Consider the following 24,430-nt stretch of genomic DNA (forward strand, 5'->3'; position numbering starts at 1 on the left):
GCAGGCAGATTCTTAACCACTGCGCCACCAGGGAAGCCCATCTGGACTTGTTCTTAACTGTAGCTTTAAAGTCAAGAGCTTCTACTTCTGTTCTCAGCTCTAATGTGGCTGGAGTCTTATCACACCCCTTCCTTGCCTTTGCTTTCCCAATAGCCTCCCCACCCCGCCGCAAGGGGGCCGTGCAAAGTGATGCTGTGAATTGTAATGAAGGGTAAAGCCACTGCAGTAAAAGGAGTACAGTAAGTCCCCTACATATGAATGAGTTCCATTCCGAGAGCGTGTGTGTAAGTCCAGTTTGTTCATAAATCCCACAGAGTTAGCCTCGGTACCCATCTAACACAATTGGCTATATACCACTGCTTTTGGGCTTGCTTCCGGACATTCTGGGCTTGAAATAAAGATACTGCGCTACTGTACTCTATACAGTACTGTACAGTGAAGGACACAAAAGCACAACCACTCGTAGAGGATGCACGCACGTGGCAGTGTACGCCAGACACGTGAACTAACGTACGTGATTGGACGTGCAAACGCGTATTCGCATCTTTGAAAGTTCACAACTTGAAGGTTCGTGTGCAGGGGACTTACTGTATTTGGTTTCTTTGCACATCTCACAATGGGCTGCCAGCATACTCTCTAATAGGCTTCCTGAAAAAGCGCATTCTAGCCCCTCGTTCTGTGTTCCCAGCAGCCCAGGCTCCCACTTTGCTGCCAGGGCACTGGTTAGGAGCTACCATGTCCTTGCGGGGCCTCTGTTGGGAGTCTTTGATCCTGGAGCCCAGCCAAGAACATCCAAGACCTCACCCATTAGCTTGCCTGGAAGTTCACACCGTGTGGAAGTGATACCCACTGGCTTGCCTTATAGTGTAAAGCAGCCGCCTGGAGGAGTGGGGACGGACTTCAGTTTCAGGATGAGTTTCCTTTGCTGATGCTCCTAGTGGGTACGACGAGCATTGTCAGAGTTTTTGCTTCTGCAAACACCTTTCTCTCTCTCTCTCTCTCTCTCTCTCTCTCTCTTTCTCTCCCTCCCCCTTTCTCTCCTCTCTCTCTCTGTCCTTTCTCTCTCTCTCTCCTCTCTCTCTCTCTCTCTCCTCTCTCTCTCAGTCTCTCTATGCTTCTCTGTGTCTCTCTGTGTCTGTCTCTTTCTCTGTTCTCTGTCTCTCTGTGTTTCTGTCTCCGTCTGTCTGTCTGTCTGTCTCTCTCTCTGACCTGGGATAAATGTCCACAAAGCTCTTGGCCAGAAAACAGAAACATCTGCGGCCGCCAGGGAGGGCTTACCGGATGATTTAGCAGCTGTGGGTGACACTCCCGGCTGACGCTTTCTGCCCTGACGAAAAGCATCAGTGCAGTGAGAACATGTCACCGACAGTCTCTGGAGGAGGGAGGAGTATCAAAAGCCAGGAGCTGGGTCAGGGAGAAACACTTGACAAATCTGTCCCTTGTTTAACCCCTGGATTCCCCTCCTTCAACTCGAGTGAGTTTGGTCCCAAGAACCATAAATACGGTGACCGTCGGGGGCCCCTGAGGGTACTGTTGTGCATCCTGGGGCCCCATGCCTGGATTTGGATGTGGTCCGTGTGGGCTCTGCTATGAGCCCCAACCTTCTCTTGAGACTAATGTGAAAAAGGTAAAGAAAAAGACAAGCACATCCGACGGCACCGCTGGGGACTGAGTGGCTGTCTTGGCGTAACTGTTCTGTTCTGGTTTGTGTTACAGCTGCACGAATACAAGTCCTCATCCCATCGTATTTTTCGGTTGAACAACATAGCGAAAGCGCTTAAGTTTTTGGAAGATAGCAATGTAAGTATCTGAAACACATCTTGTTAACACAGACTTCCCTGTGACCAAAAGGACATAATTTGAAGTTTAATGCTGGTCACAAGAGACGCGGGCAAAGGGGACCCTGCTGAGATGGTCGAATGAAACTAAGTTGAAATGTAACAGAACTCCCGCAGCTAATCCATCAGCCGGAGATACAGTCCCTGACTCCCTGCCGGCCCCTCCATCTCCGTCAGGCTCTCAAATGTTCAGAATTTAGTTGACATTTTCGTTTTCATTTTGGGGGATAAGAGCATGGCAGCGTGTAAAAACTTTTTCTTAGAACTCAGAATATGGGAGAAGCAAGGAGGAAAAGGGGGCCAAATGAGCCTGGGGAAAATTACATAATTCTGTCCCCTTTGATATAACTTTCTCGACTTAAATTAGCCTTTTCTGTGTTTTGAACTCTTGCTTCCTGTCCTTGGAAACTGGGAAGGAATGGCCCTACAGGGATGAAATTTGCAAAGTTCCCCTTTCGTTAAGTTTCACCAATTAATGACCACGTGGGTCCCTGCATTGGGAGGGGGAGGGGCCGTGCAGTGGTGCCGGCACTCAGCAGCCCTGGGTTTCATCCCAGCCCTGATTCCCCCGTCTTCCGAGTCATTCTGTGACCCCTGGGCATCCCTTTTCTGCTTACATCAGCCCAGATCAGATCCTGTTGTTTACCACCAGGAACCCCAAACAAATTGCCCTTCGTGATGATGGTCTACTGTACATGCCGATGTGTCGGGCAAGCTGAGGGGTTTTTACTGCACTGTCCCCCTGCCTCCAGCACAGCCCCTGGAAGGAACTCTCGGTGTCACTCATTCAGATTCTGAGGCCTGGGCTGATAAGCCTGGATCCCCACCCATGTCCTGGCTGCCAAGGGCAGGGAAAAGCACCTTTGGCTTTTGAAGAGGGAGGTGTACTCTGCCTCCCATACTGTGGGGAAAGCCCCAGACCTAGGAGGGAGTTCAGGTGGTGACGGCCAAAAAGCACAGCTCTGGTCATGGCAGCATCATTCATAATAGCCAAAAGGTGGGAGCAACCCAGATGCCCATCCGTGGACAAAGGGATGAACAAAATGTGGTCTATCCATGCGATGGAATATTATTCTGCCATGAAAAAGCATGAAGTGCTGATACAAGCTACAGTGTGGTTGAACCTTGAAAACATTATGAAAGATGCCAGACAAAAAGGACCACTTCTTCTATGAATCGATTCCTATGAAACGTCCAGCAGGGAAATCGCTCGAGTCAGAAAAGAGATGGGTGGTTGCTCAGGGTTGAGAGAGGTTGGGGGATTAGACAAGTGACAGTTAAAGGGTATAGGATTTCTTTCTGAGGTGATGAAAATGCTCTAAAATTATGGTGATGCCAAAAACCATGGAATTGTATATTTTAAATGGGTGAATTGGATGGGATGCGAATTGTATCTCTCAATAAAGCTGCTTTTAAAAAAGCACGTCCCGTTTCGTGAAAACGCTGGCCTCTCTGCAGAGTCAGTTTCGCCATCCGCCTCGGTGCTGACGGCACGTTCAGGGCACCGCTGCCACGGCTTCCACTCCTGGGAAATGATGTAGACGCCTTGAGCCTCCATTTCCACATCTGTTACACAGAGGTGATGAGAGGCAAACCTACTTCAGAGAGTTGTTGAGGATGGAATGTGCCCGTCCAGGTGCGGTTTAGCCAAGTGCGGGCACAGGGCACAGGGTGACGGCTGCGTTCGTTAGCTGTGGCTCTTGCTACCTCTCCCCAGCTCCATAGCTCCACTGTCTGCTCCTGGAAGGGAGCGTTAGGCGTGGCCCTCCTGGGCAGTGTCGACCCCTGAATTCCGAAGAGCGTTGTTTTTATGATAACGTGGGGCCTTGGGACCACTGCCCGGGATACTCACTGTTCTTCCTTCCAGCTTGTGAACCCCTAAGTAATTTCCTGCTCTGCCAGCTGCCATGTGTTGATGGGTCTGTACTGTAGGCAGAGCTCTCCCCCTGTGTTTACAAAGTGTCTTGTGTGGGCCCAGGGCTGTGCTCAGCCTTGGGGACATAAAGCTGCATTAGGAGCACATCTCTGCTTCAAGGAGCTTAGAGCCTCGCAGAGGAGGCCTCACGTGGACAGCAGGCTGCTCGTCACTGCAGGGGCCCAGGGAGGAGCAGTGATCCTGCAGAAGCGAAAAAACAAACAGCCTGGGAGCCTGCTGGGGGGCGTTGCAGGTAGGACTAGCCCATGCTCAGGGGTGGCAGGCCTGGCTTTCTGTAATCCGTCCTTAAATGTTTCCCCAACTGCAGTAGCTGCCTTATGGTACAAAAGAAAGAATAGTAAAGCTCCCTTCTCCTTTATTTTTTATTTAAAAATCTGGAAATACGCCAAATGTGGTTGTGTTATGTCAGCTCTTTGCCCCGTTGGCTCCCGTGGCCGGCAGGTGAATGGCCCCATGGGGAGGAGAGCACCGGTAGGTGAGGCAGGTGGAAACAGGCATTTTGGTTGCAGTCTCTTTCCCATTGCCAGAATCTGGGCCCTTGTTGGCCCCTTCCTGTCCCACTGTCCCAGCTCGAGGGAGGACGGGCCCAGTGGCTCTCCTGAGCCAAAAAAGTGCCCAGAACTGGGTGATCAATGCCAAGTGGGTGCTGGAGGGGCAGCAGTCAGGTCCCATTTGCCCCAGGATTCAGGTGCTGTTAGTGTGGCCAGCCTCTGTCCCTCCCTCTCTCCCCTGAAACTGTGAGGCTCAGAGCATGGTGTTCACTCCTGTGTCAGAGACCCGCTGCCCCACAGGACCAGCTCTGTGACCTCCGGCAGGTCATTCAACCTCTCTGAGCCTCAACTTCCTCATCTGTGCAATGGGTACAGTATGACTAACCCATGAGAACCACTGGGCAGAAGTCAGCTCTCCCCGGGGAGGGCATTACCGTGATGCCCATTATCACTGCCCCACGATGGATGTGCCAGCCAGAGGGGGAGGAGGAATATTCCCAGAAGCCAGTTGGTCCACTTATTGTCAGTGTGGCGAAAACAACCAAGTTAGCGGGAAGAGGGGGAGGAGGACATTGTCCCTGAAGCTTCTGACTGATGTCCGGCTGCTACGTCGTCTGTTTGCCAGGGAGAACCAAGCAGTGGCTGGGCACCCGCGGCAAGGTCTTCGGGCATATCCATAATCCCCGCCTTCCCTCAGCCAGGCTCCCCAGTCCCTGTGGCCAGGAGAGTGCTTTATTCTCCAAAGGTGACGTCTACTCCCTGCCCCCCCTTCCCTTCCTGTCCCGAGAGGGTGCGCCATCCTATCCCCACATCCCTACAAGGCAGCTCCGTGAGTTCTCACTTTGGGACACTTTCCATGAACCTCAGCTCAGAGGCCATGCTGGGCTTCCTCCAGGGGATGGTGAAGGCCAGGATTGACTAAGTGCTTTGATGTGACTCCCCCGTGCTGGGATGTGATCAGTGAGCCACAGAAGCGGAGCGAGCTGCCAGAGCAGACGTCCAGGGCACGCGATCAGCCACAGACCACAGGTGGTTCATCCCATGGGACATGTGGCCGTGATGAATATGGACGGACTGTTGGGCCTGAATTCGATTGGCTCTGTTGTTCACAATATTGACCACTTCCTTCAGCCTCTAACCCGCCAGTGATGAGCTTGTGCTCCCTGGATGATTCTCTGGGCATCAACCTGCAAAACACACCTGAGCCAGGGACTCAGGATTCTCACCTGTGATTAGGAAAGCCCAGGCCCTACTGACGGGTGTGGTCAGAAACCCCTGATGAACTGGTAGGGACAGAGACCCATCTTTTTTTAAAGCCCCGAAGGAAAGAGAGAAAGAAGTATTTGTGTGAGACGCTCTCTTTGTGCTTTCTTTCCCGAGTCTCCCAAGCAGAATTTTATGAATCAGATTTGGATTTGAAAGTTTACCTTGGGACTTCCCTGGTAGCGCAGTGGTTAAGAATTCTCCTGCCAATGCAGGGGACGTGGGTTCGAGCCCTGGTCCAGGAAGATCCCACGTGCCATGGAGCAACGAAGCCCGTCCGCCATGACTGCTGAGCCTCTGCTCTAGAGCCCGCGAGCCACAACTACTGGGCCCTTGCTTCGCAACTACTGAAGCCCGTGCGCCTAAAGCCCATGGTCCGCAACGAGAGAAGCCTGTGTGTGGCAACGAAGGGTAGCCCCACTCGCTGCAACTAGAGAAAGCCTGCGGGCAGCAGCAGAGACCTAACGCAGCCAAAAAAAGAAAAGGAAAAGTTTACCTTGATTTACTTGATTTCTCCTCTCCTCCCCCTGAAGAACGGAGTTTAATTTGCAAAGGGTGGTAAAGAATGAAGAGGCGGAAAATGTGACACAGACGGTTGTGGCCTGCAGTCTTCAATATTTGCTCTCTGGCTCTTTACAGAAGTTTGCAGACCCCTGATCTACATACTCAGGTTTTGTTTGCAGAGTAGAATGATGACTCAGGGCAGGGGTCCTCAAACCCAAGCGTGTAGCAGAATCACCTGGAGCTCTGGTTAAAATGCAGATTGTGGGGCTTCCCTGGTGGCGCAGTGGTTGAGAGTCCGCCTGCCGATGCAGGGGACACGGGTTCGTGCCCCGGTCCGGGAAGATCCCACATGCCGCGGAGCGGCTGGGCCCGTGAGCCATGGCCGCTGAGCCTGCACGTCCAGAGCCTGGGCTCTGCAACGGGAGAGGCCACAACAGTGAGAGGCCCGAGTACCGCAAAAAAAAAAAAAAAAAGAATGATGGAGTCACTAGGCTGGATCGAATCAGATCAAATAGAATAAAATATTTAAAATGCAGATTGTGGCCCCTCCCAGGGTTTCTGATTCAGTTGGTCTGCGGGAGAATTTGCGTTTCTAAGGAGTTCCCAGGTGACAACATGCTGCTGGTCCAGGGACCACACTTTGAAAACCAGTGCCTCTGGCATTCACCAAGGGCAATCATCCTGTGGTCAGAACATAGTTAAATAAATAACGTAATCTCTTAAGGGTTTCTCCAATATGCCCATCTGAACCAGTCAGTAGGGTATTTTGTTGCGGGTTGTTGCAGAAAGATGCAGAAACGCTGGGTAGCAGCCTTATCCCCACACACTATTTCTAATTAGTAACGGATAATTGTCTTAGCTGTCCGTGTTCCTTGATCGCTGATGTCAGTGCTCTGTGTTTGTCCAAAGACGTGTTAAATCTGGAGGTTTGGTGGTGTTAGTGTAGTACACAGACCGCCCTTGGGCATTTACCATCTGTTCTTGGAAAAGGATGACTTTCTTACTAGCTGTGTGTCCTGGGCACGTTACATTGACTGCTCTGGAATTTCTTTACCGGAAATATAGAGATACTAGAAGAATCTGTGATGTGGGGTTGTTGTGAGGATGAATACTTAAAAGGAGCTTAGAATAGTGTCTGTGCATGCGAAGTACTGTGCACGTGTTTATGACACACGTACGTACACTTTTGCATGTTGGGGTCCCCGAGAGGTGGCCTGGGGCAGCACCGAACAGCACAGGTGAGAAAGAGAAACGGGCCCACGACGACAGCATCAGAAAATAACATGTTGCATCCTGTTTGGACACTCTTGTTAAGCTTATAAATTGCTTCTCTCCAGGTGAAACTGGTCAGCATCGACGCGGCAGAAATAGCAGATGGCAACCCCTCTTTGGTTCTTGGGCTGATTTGGAACATCATCCTCTTCTTCCAGGTAAAATCATTTCTTTCCTATAACACACGGTAATGATCTCCAGCAACACAAGAGTGGAGCTGGATGGAGGGAGACAGTGAGATTTCGTTTCTAACAGATTTTGACTTTTCTGTTTCCTGGGAAAGAACTAGAAGAACCTGGTTGCTAAAGGTTTTGAATTCCTATGATTCTAAAAGTGATGTGAGCTCTGTTCTCCTCTTGGTACTTGAAGAGTTACATATTTACTTCGAAAAGTAATTTTGTTCTGAAGTGTCACAACAGCTGGGGGATACTTCCAACCAAAAATTGAACTTGGTAGAGTTACTTTCCTAAAATGACTTGTGTTCATCAGAGACGGTTAAAGAGCCTGTACAAAGATAGCTCTAGGAAGAGGTGTGTGTGACAGGAAAGACCTTGTTTTTCTATCCTTAGCACCCTCAGCCTCTATCTGGAAATGCAGATTTTATAGAGCAAGGACAGGGTCTGTGGCTGGCGTATGAAGGGGATATTTCAAATTGTGCTCAAGTTCTTTTCCCTGAGTAGGAGGGAGTGAGTTGATGTTTTATCTTCTAAAATCCCCCTCTTTTGAAATAGAAGGTAATGGCTCATTGCTTAATGGGTCTCCCAAGCGTAAAAGTGATCTGCACAGAGGCTTATGCTTACATTTCAGAGAAGAATGAGCTCAAACAAGGCTTGGAGACAATAGCCCTGAACTTATAAAACCAAAGGCTCCCTCTGAGCCTCAGTTTCCACATCTGTGAAATGGTAGCAGTGGTCCAAATATGTGGTGGGCATCAAGAGATGCTATGTGGAAAGCCCTTCGTCAACTGTACAGTGTCACATACAGGCTTCAGTTACTGATGTTTGTTCTTCAACTCCCTGATAGACTGGAAACGTCCTGAAATGTGTAAAAAGTCCTTAACTCCACTCTGGATCGTCATTCATTTATTTGGTAAATGTCTAGTGAGCTTCTCCCATGTGCCAGGCTCTGAGCATACAAACTCTTGCTCTCATGACTTTCTGGTATCTCAGACAGGTCAGTCCCATATTATAGAATTCTGTGGTGCAGGCCATGATCAGTATACGAGCAGAGTGTTGCTCCAAGCTGGGGCAACTATCTCAGAGGGGGAAGGGGGGAGGGGAAAACTTCCTGGATAAAGTGACAACAGAGCAGGGTTTTAAAGGATGAGGAGTTCGCTAGACAAGTGCCTCTCAGACTTTATTGTGCATACCAGTCACCTGGTGTGGGGGTGGTATTGAAATGCAGAGTCTGATTTCGTAGGTCTGGGGCGGGGCCTGGGGTTCTGCATTTCTCACAGGCACCCCATGGTAAGAGCACATTTTGAGTAGCCAGGAGTTCAGTGTTGGAAGGGAGGGACATCCAGGCAGCAGGACCTGGGTGAGCATAGGCGGTGGGGCTTGAAACAGCATGATGCACTCTGGGAGCGATGGCCATGAAAGGACGGGGTAGGGGTAGGTGGAGTCAGGTCAGGAAGACCTCATGTGCAGCCTCTGGCCAGAGCTAAAGAGACTCCAGGAAGAGATGATTTTCCCTGCAAAGCATCACTGCACGCACCACAAGCCACAAGAAACAGCCAGGCCATCATGAGTACTGACCCCTGACCCCTGACCCCCTGACACACGACCCTCAGGAAGGGGTTTCTCCCGATCTGGAGAACCAGTTCTGCGCAAGCTGGTCCCTCCAGCCGGGATCCACGAGGGACCGTGCTGGGTCTGCCTCCGGGGTCTGAAACGCCGTTTTCCTTCCAGATTAAAGAACTCACCGGCAACCTCAGCAGAAATTCTCCATCTTCCAGCCTGTCACCCGGCTCGGGGGGCACAGACTCAGACTCCTCCTTCCCACCCACGCCCACTGCAGAGAGGAGTGCGGTGATATCGGTGAAAGACCAGAGGAGGGCCATCAGGACACTGTTGACATGGGTGCAGAGGAAAACAAGGAAGTAAGCCACACGCCCTGTGCCCCAGCCCCGTGCTCTGCCAGGCAGGGGGAGGAGGGCTAAGAAGAAGGGCATCACCGTGTACTCAGTTATGTGCCCGGCGCTTCACGTAGACTCTCAGAAAAGGCATCCTGTCAGTTTCTGTTTCTGCACACAAAACGGTACTCACCCCGTGTTTGGTTTGCAGAAAGCTGATGATAGAATAGAAATCCCAGGGGCCTTCAACACATTAAATCCCAATGTGGGGATGGCCCTTGGATCCTAATAACATGGACATTTATTATTAAGCCTCTGGGTATCTTTCAGAGTCTGGACCTACTTAAAAACGAGTAACAGGGCTTCCCTGGTGGCGCAGTGGTTGAGAGTCTGCCTGCCGGTGCGGGGGACGCGGGTTCGTGCCCCGGTCCGGGAGGATCCCGCATGCCGCGGAGCGGCTGGGCCCGTGGGCCATGGCTGCTGGGCCTGCGCGTCTGGAGCCTGTGCTCCGCAGCGGGAGAGGCCGCAGCGGTGAGAGGCCCGCGTACCGCAAAAAAAAAAAAAAAAAAAAAAAAAACGAGTAACAATAAAGGCTGCAGCCTATCAGAGTCAGGTCTGGCCCTTCCAAAACTGAGACAGGTGAACTGGAACCAAGTTCCTGGCCTTCTGTTTAACCCCTTCCAGACTGGGGAGAGCCTGGTGAATCTCTTATCTTTCTAAGCTGCATCTGTAGATGGTGACTTACCACTCACCCCCTTATGGGAGAGTTGGGGTTAAATGAAATAAACCCTGTGAAAGCACCTTGCAGAGTACCAGCACTTAGTAAGTGCTCAGCAGCAGATCCTGGCTCCCCAGTGTATGGAAATAAAAGATGAGAGAGAAGTTGGGTCTTTGGGGTTTTGATTAAGGGGTTAAGCGTGATAGAGTTGATTAATGTGAGCAACCAGTAAATGGTATTTTCAAATAAATTTATTTTACTTATTTTAAAATTTATTTTAAAATAAATCAAGTGAGCTCATTGCCAGGAGTTAGGGTGGCTGTAACAGAGAGGAAGGGCCTTTGCAGGGAGTAGAACATCTGTACCGCCATTGCGGCACCGGTCACAGGAATGGGTGCTTGTGACAAAGTGTCATGGCGCTTACACCGTCCCCGCGACACTGAAGCCAGTGAAATCCTAATTCGGTCTGTGGTCTTAATAGCCCTGTACCCACGTCGGTGTCCCGGTTCTGATAACACACGCCGGTAACGTAGGATGCTGCCGTTGAAAGAAGCTGGGTGAAGGGTCTACAGGGGCCCTTTGTACTGCTGTTGCAACTTCTTATGAATCTCAAATGATTTCTAAATAACAGCATTTTTTTTTTTTTTTTTTTTGCGGTACGCGGGCCTCTCACTGTTTTGGCCTCTCTCGTTGCGCAGGCTCAGCAGCCATGGCTCACGGGCCCAGCCGCTCCGCGGCATGTGGGATCTTCCCGGGCCGGGGCACGATCCCATGTCCCCTGCATTGGCAGGCGGACTCTCAACCACTGCGCCACCAGGGAAGCCCCAGGATTTCTTTTTAAAGCGAGTTCAGGGATCACAGTTGAGAGACTGACGGGGGCGGATATGGTCTCAAGGGATGGAGTCCAAAGGAAATGAGTGCCTGGCAGGGTTATCTATCTTTGTCACTTTTAATGTTCTGATTTTATTTATATTAATCATGACGTTAGCTGTCCCTTAGTGAGTGGCTTTCACGTGCCATCTGCATTGCACGTTAGATTGTCCACGTGACGTGGCCATTTTGGGGGGATCCAACCTAATACTTGCCCATGACAGCTGCCCTGTTTTATAAATGAGTTTGAGGCTTAGAAGGTGTGTGACTCCAGGCCACAGCACTGGAAGCACAGCGGGGCAGCCGGAGTGTGAACTTGTGTCTTTCTGGCTCCACTTTTTTACACAACACATCTATGTTTGCTGCATTTTGAACATCACTGATAAAAGGAACAGTGTATAAAATGACTCCTTTATATATATGTGTGTATAAATATGTATATATCTGGGAATTGGGAAACACAAGGTTCTATTCTGTCTCCTCGTGTGATGGACACCTTCCTATCCTGTTTGTCTGGAAATGGAAATACCAGTGGTTCAGTGCAGCTATCCCCATCCTCAGGGCTTGGGGCATCTTGGCCTCCCCAGGTCGGCAGCTCCCAGCCCCGCTCGGAGGCCCGCGAGGCATCCCCGAGGCTGCTTACTGACCTGCACTGAGGCGGCTCCTTTTCCTCAGGTATGGCGTGGCGGTGCAGGACTTTGCAGGCAGCTGGAGAAGCGGGCTGGCTTTCCTGGCAGTGATCAAGGCCATCGACCCCAGCCTGGTCGACATGAAGCAGGCGCTAGAAGACTCCATGCGGGAAAATCTAGAGAAGGCTTTCAGCATCGCTCACGACGCCCTTCACATCCCCAGGCTCCTGGAGCCAGAAGGTAGATGTGGTTCTCTCTCTTTCTCTTTCTTTGTAATATATATATATATATTTTTACATATGTAACACCTGCTGTCCAACCTGGAGAATACAGAAATATCTAATGAAGTCAGTTTTACATCTCCTGTGTTCCTGCCACTGAGATCATTTTCCCAGTATTTTTCCTTACATCTAATTACAATTTTTTTACCTAATTGGGATCATTCATTGTATGTATGGTTTTGTATCCTACTTTTTTTAAACCTAATGTTATAATTGTGACATAAGTATGCTGATAGGAGGTCCTCATTACATATTTTTATTGGCCGCATAATGGTCCATTCAGTGGGTGCACCAAAATTTACTTAGCTCTTTACTACTGGTGGACATCGAGGTTGTTTCAGAATAGTCATGTTTATATATAGCGCTGCAATGAACATCTTATTGGTTAAAGCTCAGTGTGCATCTCAGATTATTTCCTCCAGGACCAGGTCCCAACAGCGGAATGTATGACACAGCTAGAAAGTACACACCTTGTTAGGGCACTTGGTTATCTCTGTCACATCGCCTTCCATGTGGATTAGGCTAACTTAGGACTCCCTCTGGCAGTGAGTGAGGGTCCCAGCTCAACAGACTCGCTGATGGGGCAGGCAGTGAGCTGGCTGCTGGCAGGGGGGGACTAAGACAGTAGGGAACAACAGAATCTTGGGTGCAAGGAGAGCTGGAGTCTTCATTCCACCTTCTCTGCTCATCAGCCACGTGTGAGGCTTCCCTCAAATCATTCCCCTTCTCTGGGCCTAGACTTCCTGAAGTGTACAATAAAGAGAAAATACCTCCCTGGTCTGTGGGATCCTTCGCCATCAAGCATCCCAAGATCCCATGTAAAAACCACGTGTTCTTGTTGGTGGGAATGTAAATTGGTGCAGCTCTTATGGAAAACTGTATGGAGGTTCCTCAAAAAATTAAAAATAGACAATCATGTGATCCAGCAAACCCTCTACTGAATATATATCCAAAGGAAATGAAATTTAAAAAAACAACAAAAATAAACCAACCACCTCAGGAATTCCCTGGCAGTCTAGTGGTTAAGACTCAGTGCTTTCACTGCTGTGGGCCTGAGTTTGATCCCTGGTCAGGGAACTAAGATCCCACAAGGCACACTGCATGACCAAAACCCCCCAAAACAAACAAAAGCCCCCCCAAAACCCCCAAAACAAACAAAACAAAAACAAAGGAAATGAAATTGCAATCTCGGAGAAATATCTGCACACCAGTGTTCACTGCAGCATTATTCACAATAGGCAAAGCATGGTAACAACCGACGCGTCCATCAGTGGATGAAGAGATAAAGTAAATGCTGTGTGTATGTACAATGGAATATTATTCAGCCATGAAAAAGAAAGAACTCTTGCCATTTACCACAGCACAAATGAACCTGGAGGACATTATACTGAGTGAAGTAAGCCAGGCACAGAAAGACAAATACTACATGATCTCACTTATACGTAGAATGTGAAAAAGCCAAACTCATAGAACCAGAGAGTATAAGGGTGGTTACTAGGGGCTGGGGTTGGGGGTGGGGTGGGAAAAGTAGGGAAATGTACAAACTTTCAGTTATAAGATGAATAAGTTCTGGGGAGTCTAACATACAGTATGGTGCCTATAGCTAATAGTACTGTATTGTGTACTAGAAGTTTGCTAAGAGGCTAGATCTTAAGGTTTCTCAGCACACCAAAAAAACCCAAAAAACAAAATTGGTAACTCTGTGAGGTGATGGATGTGTGAATTAACTTGCTTGTGGGAATTATTTCACAATGTATATGTATGTCAAACCATCATGCTGTACACCTTAAATATATACAATTTTCATTTGTCAATTATACCTCAATAAAACTGGAAAACAATTTTTTAATTAAAAATGATTTAAATCAATAAAATAAAAACCGTGTTTTGCGTCTCCTTCTAACTCCTGTGTCTCTCTTAACAGACATCATGGTTGACACGCCAGATGAGCAGTCCATCGTGACTTACGTGGCTCAGTTTCTAGAACATTTCCCGGAGTTGGAAGCCGTATGTCTGTTTTCCTTACCTATAATTCGGAAACCATACACTTCCATCAGCTGGCCATCCCATGGAGCTCGGGGCTCGGGCTGTGTTGTTCTGTGTGACGGCTGTAAGGATCAAAACTCCATCTCACGCGCTTTGCCGCTTACTCATTGCAAAATCATAGATAACGTGTATGACATTTAAAAGCAGAGTGGGAAGCTAGGCACACCTCTTACGAACCTCTTCCCATCCCAAACTTTATTAAGGTTAGAAGAGATGCCCACTTGTAATATGAATCAGCCACTTGATTTTCTAGATGCCAGATGGAAACTTTTAGCAGTCTACCAGATTTTATCAGAATGTGAGAAATTCTCATAGACAATGACCATTCAAAAGCATGCCTTTTTATTTTCAGAATCTGAGTAGACTTGCTGACAGAGTGTTTGGAGCAGAATCAGACCTTTTAGAAGTTGTCATGGCTCTGTTGAACCTCCAGCCAACCCGTGCATAAGCCCAAGATGATAATAACAATGATCACAAGGATAACAACAGTCCTTTATTGAATGTATTGGAAATCTGCTGAACACCTACTGCTGGCTCAGGGGAACTTAGCAATAAGCACGATGGATGAGGTCCCTGACCTTTTGTAGCTTTGTTCTAATAGAGGAAACAGTTGACAAGTCCGCAAACATGTCATCATTTCAGGTAGTTAGACGTACTGGACAAAAAAGAAAAAAGCATAAAGAGCTAATACTTGCAGGGAGAATGGGCCGCTCTTTTAGCCGGAGGCTTGTCAGGTAACCATCCCTTGTGTCTCTGGGCTGACTGCCACCTCTGCGATTCCACTTGACTTGGTATCATTATTTTCACTTTGTAGAAGAGAAAACAGATACTCTAAGAGGCTTAAAGAGCTCTCCAGGGTTGCCCAGCTACCAAGTGCAGAGCTGGGGTTTGATCCCAGTTCTCTGTGGTTGCAAAGTTCAGGCTTTTAGATTCCTTACAACATATGCCGAAACCGAGACCCCATTTTGCATAGCTCAGAAGAGCCAGACTGGGTCTTCCCCAGGATGTGGCTCTCATTCCAGTCCCTACCTATGTGTGTGTTTCCCGTCTGTTTCTGGCCCACAGATCACTTTCCAGGGTACTTTAGAAGCAGGCATTCCAGGGCTAGAATGTCAGTTCTTCCACTTGAAGCTGTGTGACCTTGAGCCGCTTTCGTAACCTCTCTGATACATGTCCGTATGAGATGCCATCTGTAAAATGGAAAGATGACCCACGTTTCAGAGTTACGTGAAGAATAAATAGATACGTAAAGTACTTACTCCTGTGCGTGGCACAGCAGTTGATGCCCAGAAAATGGTGGTGATATTATTTTGCAATTTAATCTTCATAGGCCATTACTGAATTCTGAAATACTAGGTACCAGGGCTTTTATTAGCCCTGAGCTCTTAAGCTGTAGGCAGAGTTTAAAATTAACTAAAATTTATGATATTTATGTGAGTCAAGGTCACGGCCGGGATTTGGCAGATCTGACACTTGGATCTCCCCAGTGCTGGGGTCAGAGACTAGGGCTGGGGCAAGAGAGGTTCAACAAGATATGATACCTGGGATAGGTCATCTTGACTCATGGAACACAGTGCATCACCACAGAACAGTCCATTTACATCCCCAGGGGAATAAGATGAGCCATCCCAGCTAATCTAGACTCCCATCAAACCGCTGTTTTTTTTAAGCTTAACAATTCAGCTGAGTTTAGTACATTTCAGTAAACATTCATTAAGCCCTGACCGCATACCAGTCACTGTGCCTGGCTTTATGGCCCGACATATGGCTTATTTGGGTAAACATACCATATGCATTTGCAAAGAATGTGTCTTGTGCAGTGAAAGTGTTGGCAGTCTTTAAATATCAATTAGGTTGAGTTGGTTAATATGCTGTTCTAATATCCTATGGACATACTGACTCTTTTCTTTTGCTTTTCCTATCAATGAGTGTGAGGGAGAAAAGTTAAAAATCTCTGACTTATGATTGTGGATTTGTTGTGCTTCTTTCTTCTGTCAGCTTTTGCTTTATGTATGTGGAAGCCCTGCCACACATGTATACACATTTAGGACTGTTGTCTCTTCCTGACGACATCATCATTTTATTTTTATTTTATTTTGTCTTGGAGTGTCCTTGGTCTGACAGGAATATAGCCATACCAACTTTCTTATGATTAGTGTTTGTGTGATAACAACTTTTCCCATCTTTCTCCTTTCAGAGTATGCTTATGTTTAAAGCACGTCCCTTGTAAATAGTATAGAGTTGGGTCTTGTTTTTTATCCATTCTGATAAGAATTAGTGTGTCATTTTATTAGTGTATTTTTTTACCATTTACTTCACGTAATCTACCATCTTGATTGTTGTTTTTTTTTGGTCCTATCTGTTCTATGTTCCTTTGTCCTTCCTTTCTAACTTTTTTTCTGATTATTCAGTTACTTTTTTGGTTTCCGTTTTATCTCCTCTGTTGGCTTTAAAACAACATCTCCTTGTTTTATCTTTTTAGTAGTTTTCAAACTAGGGGTTATAATATTCATCTTGAACATAACTCAGTCTGCTTTGGATTACTATAATACAACATGAAATAAAATGCATATTTATATATTTTATATATGCAACTATGTCATTCCACTCACCTCTTCTCCATTCCTTTGTGCTGTTATTGCCACTGACTTTCTTCTGCATATGTTTTAATCCTCAATGCTTTGTTATTATTTGTGCTTTAAACAGGAGACTTTTTAAGAAAACTTTTAAATAGTCTTTTATATTGGCCATACATTTACTATCTCAGGTACTTTTCATTCCCCCCTTCAGCTCCAGGCTTTCATCTGTGATCCTTTCCTTCAGCCTGAAGAAAAACCTTTGTATTTCTTGTAGTATAGGTTAAGCAGTTATTTTAGACTTTTTATTTACTAGTTCTAACCCCCAGTTATCTTTGGGTCTACTTCTAATGACTGTTGTTTCTCCTGATTATGGGTCTCTTCTCTTGCTTATTTGTGACTTAAATTTTTTTATTTTATGCCAAATCTGGTGTATAAAGGAGCAGTACAGTTGAGGTAGATGACATTTTTCCCCCAGAGAATATAGCCCTTTCCCAAACAAGGACCTATAATGAGGAGCTGATCATTTTGACCTTCTCAGGAGCTGATAAAGGCTCTGTTGAAGTTTTATTTAATTTCAGCCCTCCAGTTTCAAGTAATTGTGTAATGAGGTCAGTCCACCCTCCCTACCACTGCATTGGGAGCTAGGCTCTGCAGTACCACCAAGATTGCTGTCTGCTTTTCAGCCCTGCTCTCAGCTGCTGCATCTTTTTGTTTCTAACTGAAGTGTAGTTGATTTGCAATGTTATGTTAGTTTCTGGCGTACAGCAGAGTGATCCAGTTACGTACATATATTCTTTTTCATATTCTTTGCCATTATGGATTATTACAAGATATTGAATATACTTCCTTGTGCTATACAATAAGGCCTTGTTGGTTATCTATTTTATATATAGTAGTGTGTATATATTTACCTCAAACTCCTAATGTATCCCTCCCTTGCCTTTCCCCTTTGGTAACCATGTTTGTTTTCTATGTCTGGGGGTCTGTTTCTGTTTTGTAAATAAGCTCATTTGTATCATATTTTAGATTCCATGTATAAATGATATCATACGATATTTGTCTTTGTCTATCTGCCTTACTTCACTTAGTACGATAATCTCTGTGTCCATGCATGTTGTTGTCAATGGCGTTATTTCATTCTGTTTTATGGCTGAGTAATATTCCATTTTGTGTGTGTGTGTGTGTGTGTGTGTGTGTGTGTATACACCACATCTTCTTTATCCATTCCTCTGTTGGTGGACACTTAGGTTGCTTCCATGTCTTGGCTATTGTGAATAATTCAGCTGCATCTTATTTAGCAGAAGTCTCTGTGTGGGAGAATTAGTATATGAAGAGAACTAGTTTTGTGTTTGGGCCCCTTCTAGATTCAATCTCTCATGCCAGCCCACACAATCAATAAATATTTAGCTGACCTTTCCTCATCTCGGATGAGTTCGCTCTCCTGTCCATACCCAGACCAGGCAGTGGCCCACAGGTATGAACTCATGGACAATCTCTGCTCACTTAGGAAGGGCTCATCCTTCTCCAGAGTTCAGTTCATTGATACGTCTTTGCAGCCATAGCTTTAAAAAAAAACACATTCTTTTAAACTTTGGTGTTCTCACATTTCAGCAGGAACAGTAGTCATTTGCCAGTCTACATCTGCATCAGAACACTTCCCTTCCTTCTGAAGTGCTTTTTCCACTTTGGTGTTTGTGTTTTGAGAGGGGTCGCCGCGTGACACTTAGACGCTCTGCTGATTTCACGTTGCCCTGTATTTCTTGGCAGGAGGATTTTGCGGATTCCGACAAAGAAGCCCCTATTGAATCCACCTTCGTCCGCATCAGAGAGACCCCTTCTGAACAAGAGAGCACCGTCTTCCTTCTGACTGAGAACGGGGAGCGTGCCTACACCGTCAACCACGAAACGAGCCACCCGCCACCCTCCAAAGTCTTCGTCTGTGACAAGCCTGAGGGCTTGAAGGAGCCCTGCGTTGCCAGCCGGGAGCTGGCAGACAGCTGCTCTGAGTTCACGCACGAGATCGTTGACCAGGTTCTCCACGGGGTCCCCGGGAAGATCAACAGCACCGGCGAGCTGGCTCTAGAATCTTCCATCTTATCATCCAGAAAGGACAGCCAGAGGTCCACCTCTCTGCCAATCAAGAAAACTGTGCACTTTGAGGCTGACACCTACAAGGAGGCCTCCTGCAGTAGGGACCCTTTCCACAGTCCAGACCTTCGCTTCAAAGGAAGCCCAAGAGAGACCAAGGAGTTGTCCAAGCAGGACGGACAGGTCTGGGCGGCTGAGGTTGCCGAGGAAACACCGAAACAGGAGGCCCCGGAGGTCCTGGAAGCAGCCTCCAGTGAGGCCCCCAGCGACGTGTCTTCAGTGGACGATAAGGTCAGTCATCCTCCGACTTCCCAGACCTCTCCCTCCTGGAATGGGGCGTCGGAGAGGGCAGCTGGCCCAGGGGAAGAGGGCCGTTCCCCGTCATCCCTGGGAGAGGATACCGTTGTGGCCGATTCCATGGAGATCGAGGTTAAGGTGCTGACTGTCGAAGCTATGGATAAGGAAGACCCTTTCGAAGGCATACCATTAAAAGCCTCGAAATTTAACAGCAACCTCGTAGGTTTTCCCTCCACCAGCCAGGCTTTCCACGAGGTTCCTTCGCCTCATGAGAAAAAGCCTGCCGAGGAGGAGGTGTCCGAGGACCGTGCTGAGAAGTTGCGTAAAAGGAGAGGTAAATCTGCCCACAGGAAGACAGATTTGGATGAGCCCCCCGTGAAGCCCAACCAGCAGGAACCTCACGAGGACCCTGGACCAGAAGACCGAGGCTCTTCTTTGGAGGCACCGGTGGATAAAAAGCCAGAAGTGTATGAAAAGGCCAAGCACAAGTCCCCCCGGCGCCGTCGGGGTGAGGAGGAAGGGGAAGCCGAGGGCCCACGGGGCCTTGGGGGAGAGTTGCCTTCCAGTCCAGCCAACAGCAGCCGCAGCTTGGAGACCCTCCGCAGCCCCAGCGACGAGGGCCTGGATTTCGAGCCGTCTCCACCGCCCTCCAGGATCTCCATCATCCCCCACGACCTTTTCTACTACCCGCATTACGAGGTCCCCCTGGCTGCGGTTTTGGAGGCTTACGCAGAAGGCGTGGAGGATTTGAGAAACGAAGAAGTGGACCTCGAAGAGCCAGAGGGGTATCTGCCGGACGCGGGGGCCGGGGAGGCCGAGGCCTCCCAGAGCAGCTGCAGCTTCGCCGGGCGGGGCAAGGGCCACCCCCAGGCCAGCGTCGCGGAGGATGCCGGACCAGCCTCGGAACCCAGCCCCCCGTCCCCGCAGGAGGACCACCAGCCAAGTGAGGATGCAGAGAGTGTCCCCATGCAGGGCCACCAGGTACTTGACTGTGGGGGCGGGAACGCTGAGTGGGGAGTTCTGTGCTTCTCCTAAGCTCGGCTTCTTCCTCCATAGAACAGAGAAAGGCAGTTTCCCTCACAGGCATCCCAGGTCCAGAATTTAAGGAGACGCTCACTCAGGCTCGGGCAAGGTCAGGGTTAGCACCGGAGAGGAACACTTGTTGTCAGTTTTGCACCCTGGGTGTCTCGCTGGCCTCCCCTAGTCTGGGCCCTGCCCGCAGGCTGCCCAGGAGGTCAGATGAGGCCATGCTTGCGGTGCTTGAGGGTCCAGCTTAGTAGTAGCAGAAATCATTTTAAGTAGCAGTCGCGGCTCTACCTAGCATGCACTTAGTGAACTTTACCCCCAACCCCGCGGCAGCCTGAGAAAACCAAGCCAGACCTCACCCTGGATTCCAGCCTGGATTTTTAAAGGCCTTTTGCTTGTTGAGCACTATTGTTTGGCTTCTATGGTTAGAAGTGGGTTGTGTAAACAGGGCAAGGCGGACGCGCACTTCTGAGCCGGGGCAGCTGGGCACGTGCTCCTCTGCCACCTCGTGTCTCCACGTCCTCTGGCCCAGCAGCTTCAGAGGGGCCCCCCCCCAGAGTGATCAGTGAGAGAGTGTGGGGAGCCCTGACTGCATGTCCCTCTGGGTCCCCCTCCCCGCCCTCCCCTCCGGACAAGCCCACCTCCTCCCTGCCTCCCAGCCTGCCTCTGGGCTTTGCTGGAGCTGGTCCCCCCATCCGGACGCCCTTCCCCACACTTGGCTTGGCGAGCACTTTCTCATCTTCAAAGCCCAATGCCAACAGCATCCCCTCCCGGGAGCCTGCCCAGCTCCTCTCCAGGCAGAGCAGTCACGCTTCCATTTATAGTGATAACATTCTCGATGGTTCTCTGGTGGACTGCTGCAGCTTTCGTGGGTTGTGATTTTCTCTCCTGGGAGAGAGTGAGCATTTGTGTATTAATCTCTGGGCTCCAGAGGTCAGCCTGACAGGAAACAAGGTGCATTGCATGACAGTTTGGGGTATCCGGTGAGGGCAGGTAAATTAAACCCTGAGGTGCTGGAAAGTCAGGACAGGACCCAGCGGAGGCCCAAAGGTGCTCGGAGGAGTGAGAAAGCCTTGCCCTGGCGAGGCTGCAGGAGAAGGGGAATCTGAGTAGCCTTAAAAGGCATTTAGGATTTAGATGGGCCAGAAGTGGTAGCATCATTTATGGGTCTGCCCGCTCCGGGCAGTGGGGAGTAGCTGCCCGAGTACCGGGGGGCCTCAGAGTTCTCTGGCACGAACAGTCCAGAAGCCACGTGTGGCCGGACCTATCCTTTGGTGCCGAGCACCCATTCTCTGTCCATCTTCGGCTGGAGAAGAGGGCTGGGTGGCTCCATGGGTGCGAGAGACCTGCCTGCCACCTTCCTCTTCTGCTCAGGGGCAAGGAACCTAGTCCTGTCCCCTGCCCCTAGCCCTCTGTCTGCTGTCTGTCAGAGCAGGCTTGTCCTGTGGGAGACCAGAAGATCCGGCGGGTTGAGAAATGCCCCTCAGTGACATCAGGTCTCGGGGTCCCCAGGTTGGGGGATGACAACAGCAACTGGGGTGATTCTCTGGATTATTACAGGCCAAAAAGCTCTTTTAGAACAAAAGAAAGGGGACTGGGATTGGGGAGAGCCTGAGTTGCCTTTCTGCCCCTCTGGGTGACTTAGAATGGCCAATGAGCGCCTGAGTTCCCCTCCCCCAGTGATGGAGTGTGGCCTGTGGGCACGCAGATGAGGCATCCGACGCGCAGGTGCCCACGGCTCCCAAGCGCACCTTGCCGTTGGCTCCCGAGTGTAGCCCCAGCCTTGACCCCTGTGAGTGAGCAGGGGCGGGGGAGGGGAAGGGGTGCAGCCCAGGATGACTTGCCTCCTGACAGAGAGGATGACGGGGGGTGGAGAATTTCTCCGATACCTGGCCCTTCCTTAAAAAGAAAAGCGAAAACTATCTTCTAAATGGACTAGAAAATGGCAAGTTCTACTTCCAGTCTTTAAGAAAGTCAGTTCTCTCCTCACTTCACCTTTCAGAAAAGGTAGCATTTGCTCATTGATAACGGAGGAGCAGCTGGCCTTTCAGATCGCTGAGCGCGGTTTTCATGTCTGCAGGGAGCTTTGTTCTCCTGGGCTGCACTGGCCGGCCACTCTGATCCTCTTATTGGGACACCAGTTGAGCAGGTTTTTCCAGCCCCTGTGAGAATTCTTGAGAGGTGCTGCCAGCAATTCTCACGCTTCTCGATTTCAGTGGGAGCATCGCCGGTGGGTTTCAGAGTGCCTGGCGGGGGGGCGGGTGGAGGTCAAAGATTCCTTATCATATAAATGCTACAAAGGTGGCACTACCATACACCTTCGGCCAAAAGCATCGTGAAGATTCATCTCTCCAAACACAGGAGCCGCCTTCACACCCTTGGCCCACCTGGCCTCTAGGATTTGTTCCTCTGTTTAAGTGGATGATGGTTGTGTGAAGGGTCCAACCATTGTCCACTGTGAGGGACATCCTTTATAGGAAGCACTGTGGTATAGTGGGAAGAGGCTGATAATCATTATACCCATTTGCCAGACAGGGAGACCAAGGATCAGAGAGATAGTCAGTTGCTCAAGGTCAGATAGCTGACTTAGCCAGGATTGGAAACCAGGTCTTCCTGACTGTAAAACCCATGCTGTTTTCGATCCATCAGTCTGGAGCATTTGGAACTCTGCCCGGGGAGCAGCAGTTCGGGTGGGCTTCTCCTCCGTGGTGGGCTGTTCTGGAAGGAACCCATGGAAGAGGCAGGATTGGAAGGGGCGCCCTAGCTGGGCCTCGGAGTCAAGGTGGAGCAGGGCGCTGCCAGGTGGTGTCATGCACTCAACATCTCAGCGTAAAATTCTGATTTGTGTTTGGTTGTCATATCCTTCAGTGCCAGGAGTTTCCAGACTCGGAAAACTTAGCAAACCCATTAGAAGAAAAGGTAATGGAAGAACCGATCAGCACTAAAAAAAAGGAAAAAAGAAAACATGTGGACCACGTAGAAAGTTCAATATTTATAGCACCCGGAACTGTTTGCTCCTCAGATGACCTGGAAGAAGACACCTGTGACCACAAAGTCCTTTCCAGGTATTTTATTAACAACTTCTCACCCCAGAGCCTGAGCTGGGAAGCTACTCTCTGAACTCATCCCATTTCTGGTTTCTGATTGGATGGGGGACGCAGGGGTGGGGCTGGACAACAAGGGAAACAGATTCAGGCAAAGTCCTCATTCTTCACACCTGGGCTCCCCCACTGACCTCCCCCCCCCATCCCGCCCCCAACCAATATCAGACCTGCCCGTAATCGGCAAAACCAGAAGGACCTGAACTTTGCCTTCTCTCCTCGCTCCATGTAGCTTTGGGTGGAAACTGGCAGTGAGCAGAGAGGTGGCTGAGCCGTAGGTAGGGGTGGGGTATGAAAAGTAATAGCCTTGGAGACTCTGCCGGCCGTCTCTGGCCCCTGATAACCTCCGGTCAGTCTAGGTAGAGACCGAACTTAGCCGTTTATAAGCATCTTACAGGATCAGAAGGGAGGCACTGGATATGCGTGGAGGGGACCATTTATCACTGTCGCATGGAAGCTGGACTTTAATATGACCGCTACACCCACGAGTTTGGGTCCAAGGCAGTAAGGGTGGAAACTTGAGGAAACTAACATGACTGTCTCTGTATCAGGCCCATCCCCATGCAACACCTCTTTCTCCTGTGGAGCAATAAGACAGGGCCACTTTGACCTGCAGTAGGTTAGTATCCCCAACAGCTCCATGAAGTAGGTAGGGTGGGAATGATGATCCATTTCACAGATAAGGAAAACTGATCAGAGATGTAAATATTTGACCAAAGTTGCCAGTTCATCAACCAGGAGCCAGGATGACAGCCCAGGCCTCTGGCTGGGTATCTTTTCGCCTTAGCCCCGAGTGAGCCAGCTTTATTGGAAGATCAGAAAAACACATCAGCCTCAAAGATATAGTCAGAAAATTAGCCTCCTCGTGTATGAAAGGAAAAGAGGTGGTCCACCCAAGAGCTAGGCAGTCAGCAGCACTGTGCACAGCAGGAAGCACTGCAAAGGGAGTCCGGGTCCCAGGTCTCAGCCCAGGTCTGACTTTAGCTTGCAGAGGACGTCTGGTGAGTCCCAAGACTTCGGGACACTTAGAAAAAGAGACCCTTTCCTGCCCCCCAAATCCTATGATTTTTAAGAATATGTGGTCTGCTTTCTATTTGAAATTCTTTCTCACTGTTTTCTTTTTTTTTCTTCTCTTGTTGACGAGGGCTCAGTGTGTCCCTTTCACCTCATCCTGCTGTTTGTAAACACACTCCACCCCGAGTGGGTCTCCTGGATACCATGTCTCATTTCCATCACTAGGTCAGAAATCAGAGCTTGCCTGAATCCACATGTGGCGGCCTCAGGATGGGGGCAGCAAGAAGTTCTTGGTGACGCCAATTCAAAACGTGTGTTTATTTTGCAGGACAAGTCACAGTGACTCCAGCATTTACGTTCGACGGCATGCTAATAGGTCTTTGGAACCGGTTAGTATGTGAATTTC

The 24,430-nt window shown here is 49.1% G+C and overlaps 1 protein-coding gene across 4 annotated transcripts in view; it reads left to right on the forward strand.

The window, feature by feature from the left end:
* The window catches only part of CLMN (calmin), a 110,184-nt gene that overhangs the window by 82,904 nt on the left and 2,850 nt on the right, over positions 1-24,430 (forward strand). For 3 of the 4 annotated variants that reach the window (XM_060165580.1, XM_060165596.1, XM_060165604.1), the window contains exons 4-11: positions 1,717-1,800; positions 7,370-7,462; positions 9,212-9,402; positions 11,639-11,832; positions 13,798-13,880; positions 18,266-19,864; positions 22,778-22,974; positions 24,353-24,413. In XM_060165580.1, the coding sequence (XP_060021563.1) occupies positions 1,717-1,800; positions 7,370-7,462; positions 9,212-9,402; positions 11,639-11,832; positions 13,798-13,880; positions 18,266-19,864; positions 22,778-22,974; positions 24,353-24,413 (2,502 nt within the window). The remainder of the gene's footprint in view (positions 1-1,716; positions 1,801-7,369; positions 7,463-9,211; positions 9,403-11,638; positions 11,833-13,797; positions 13,881-18,265; positions 19,865-22,777; positions 22,975-24,352; positions 24,414-24,430) is intronic. The other variant, XM_060165589.1, reaches the window with a different exon arrangement.

This window comes from Lagenorhynchus albirostris, chromosome 1, assembly GCF_949774975.1.
Source record: "Lagenorhynchus albirostris chromosome 1, mLagAlb1.1, whole genome shotgun sequence".
Taxonomy (NCBI): Eukaryota; Metazoa; Chordata; class Mammalia; order Artiodactyla; family Delphinidae; genus Lagenorhynchus; species Lagenorhynchus albirostris.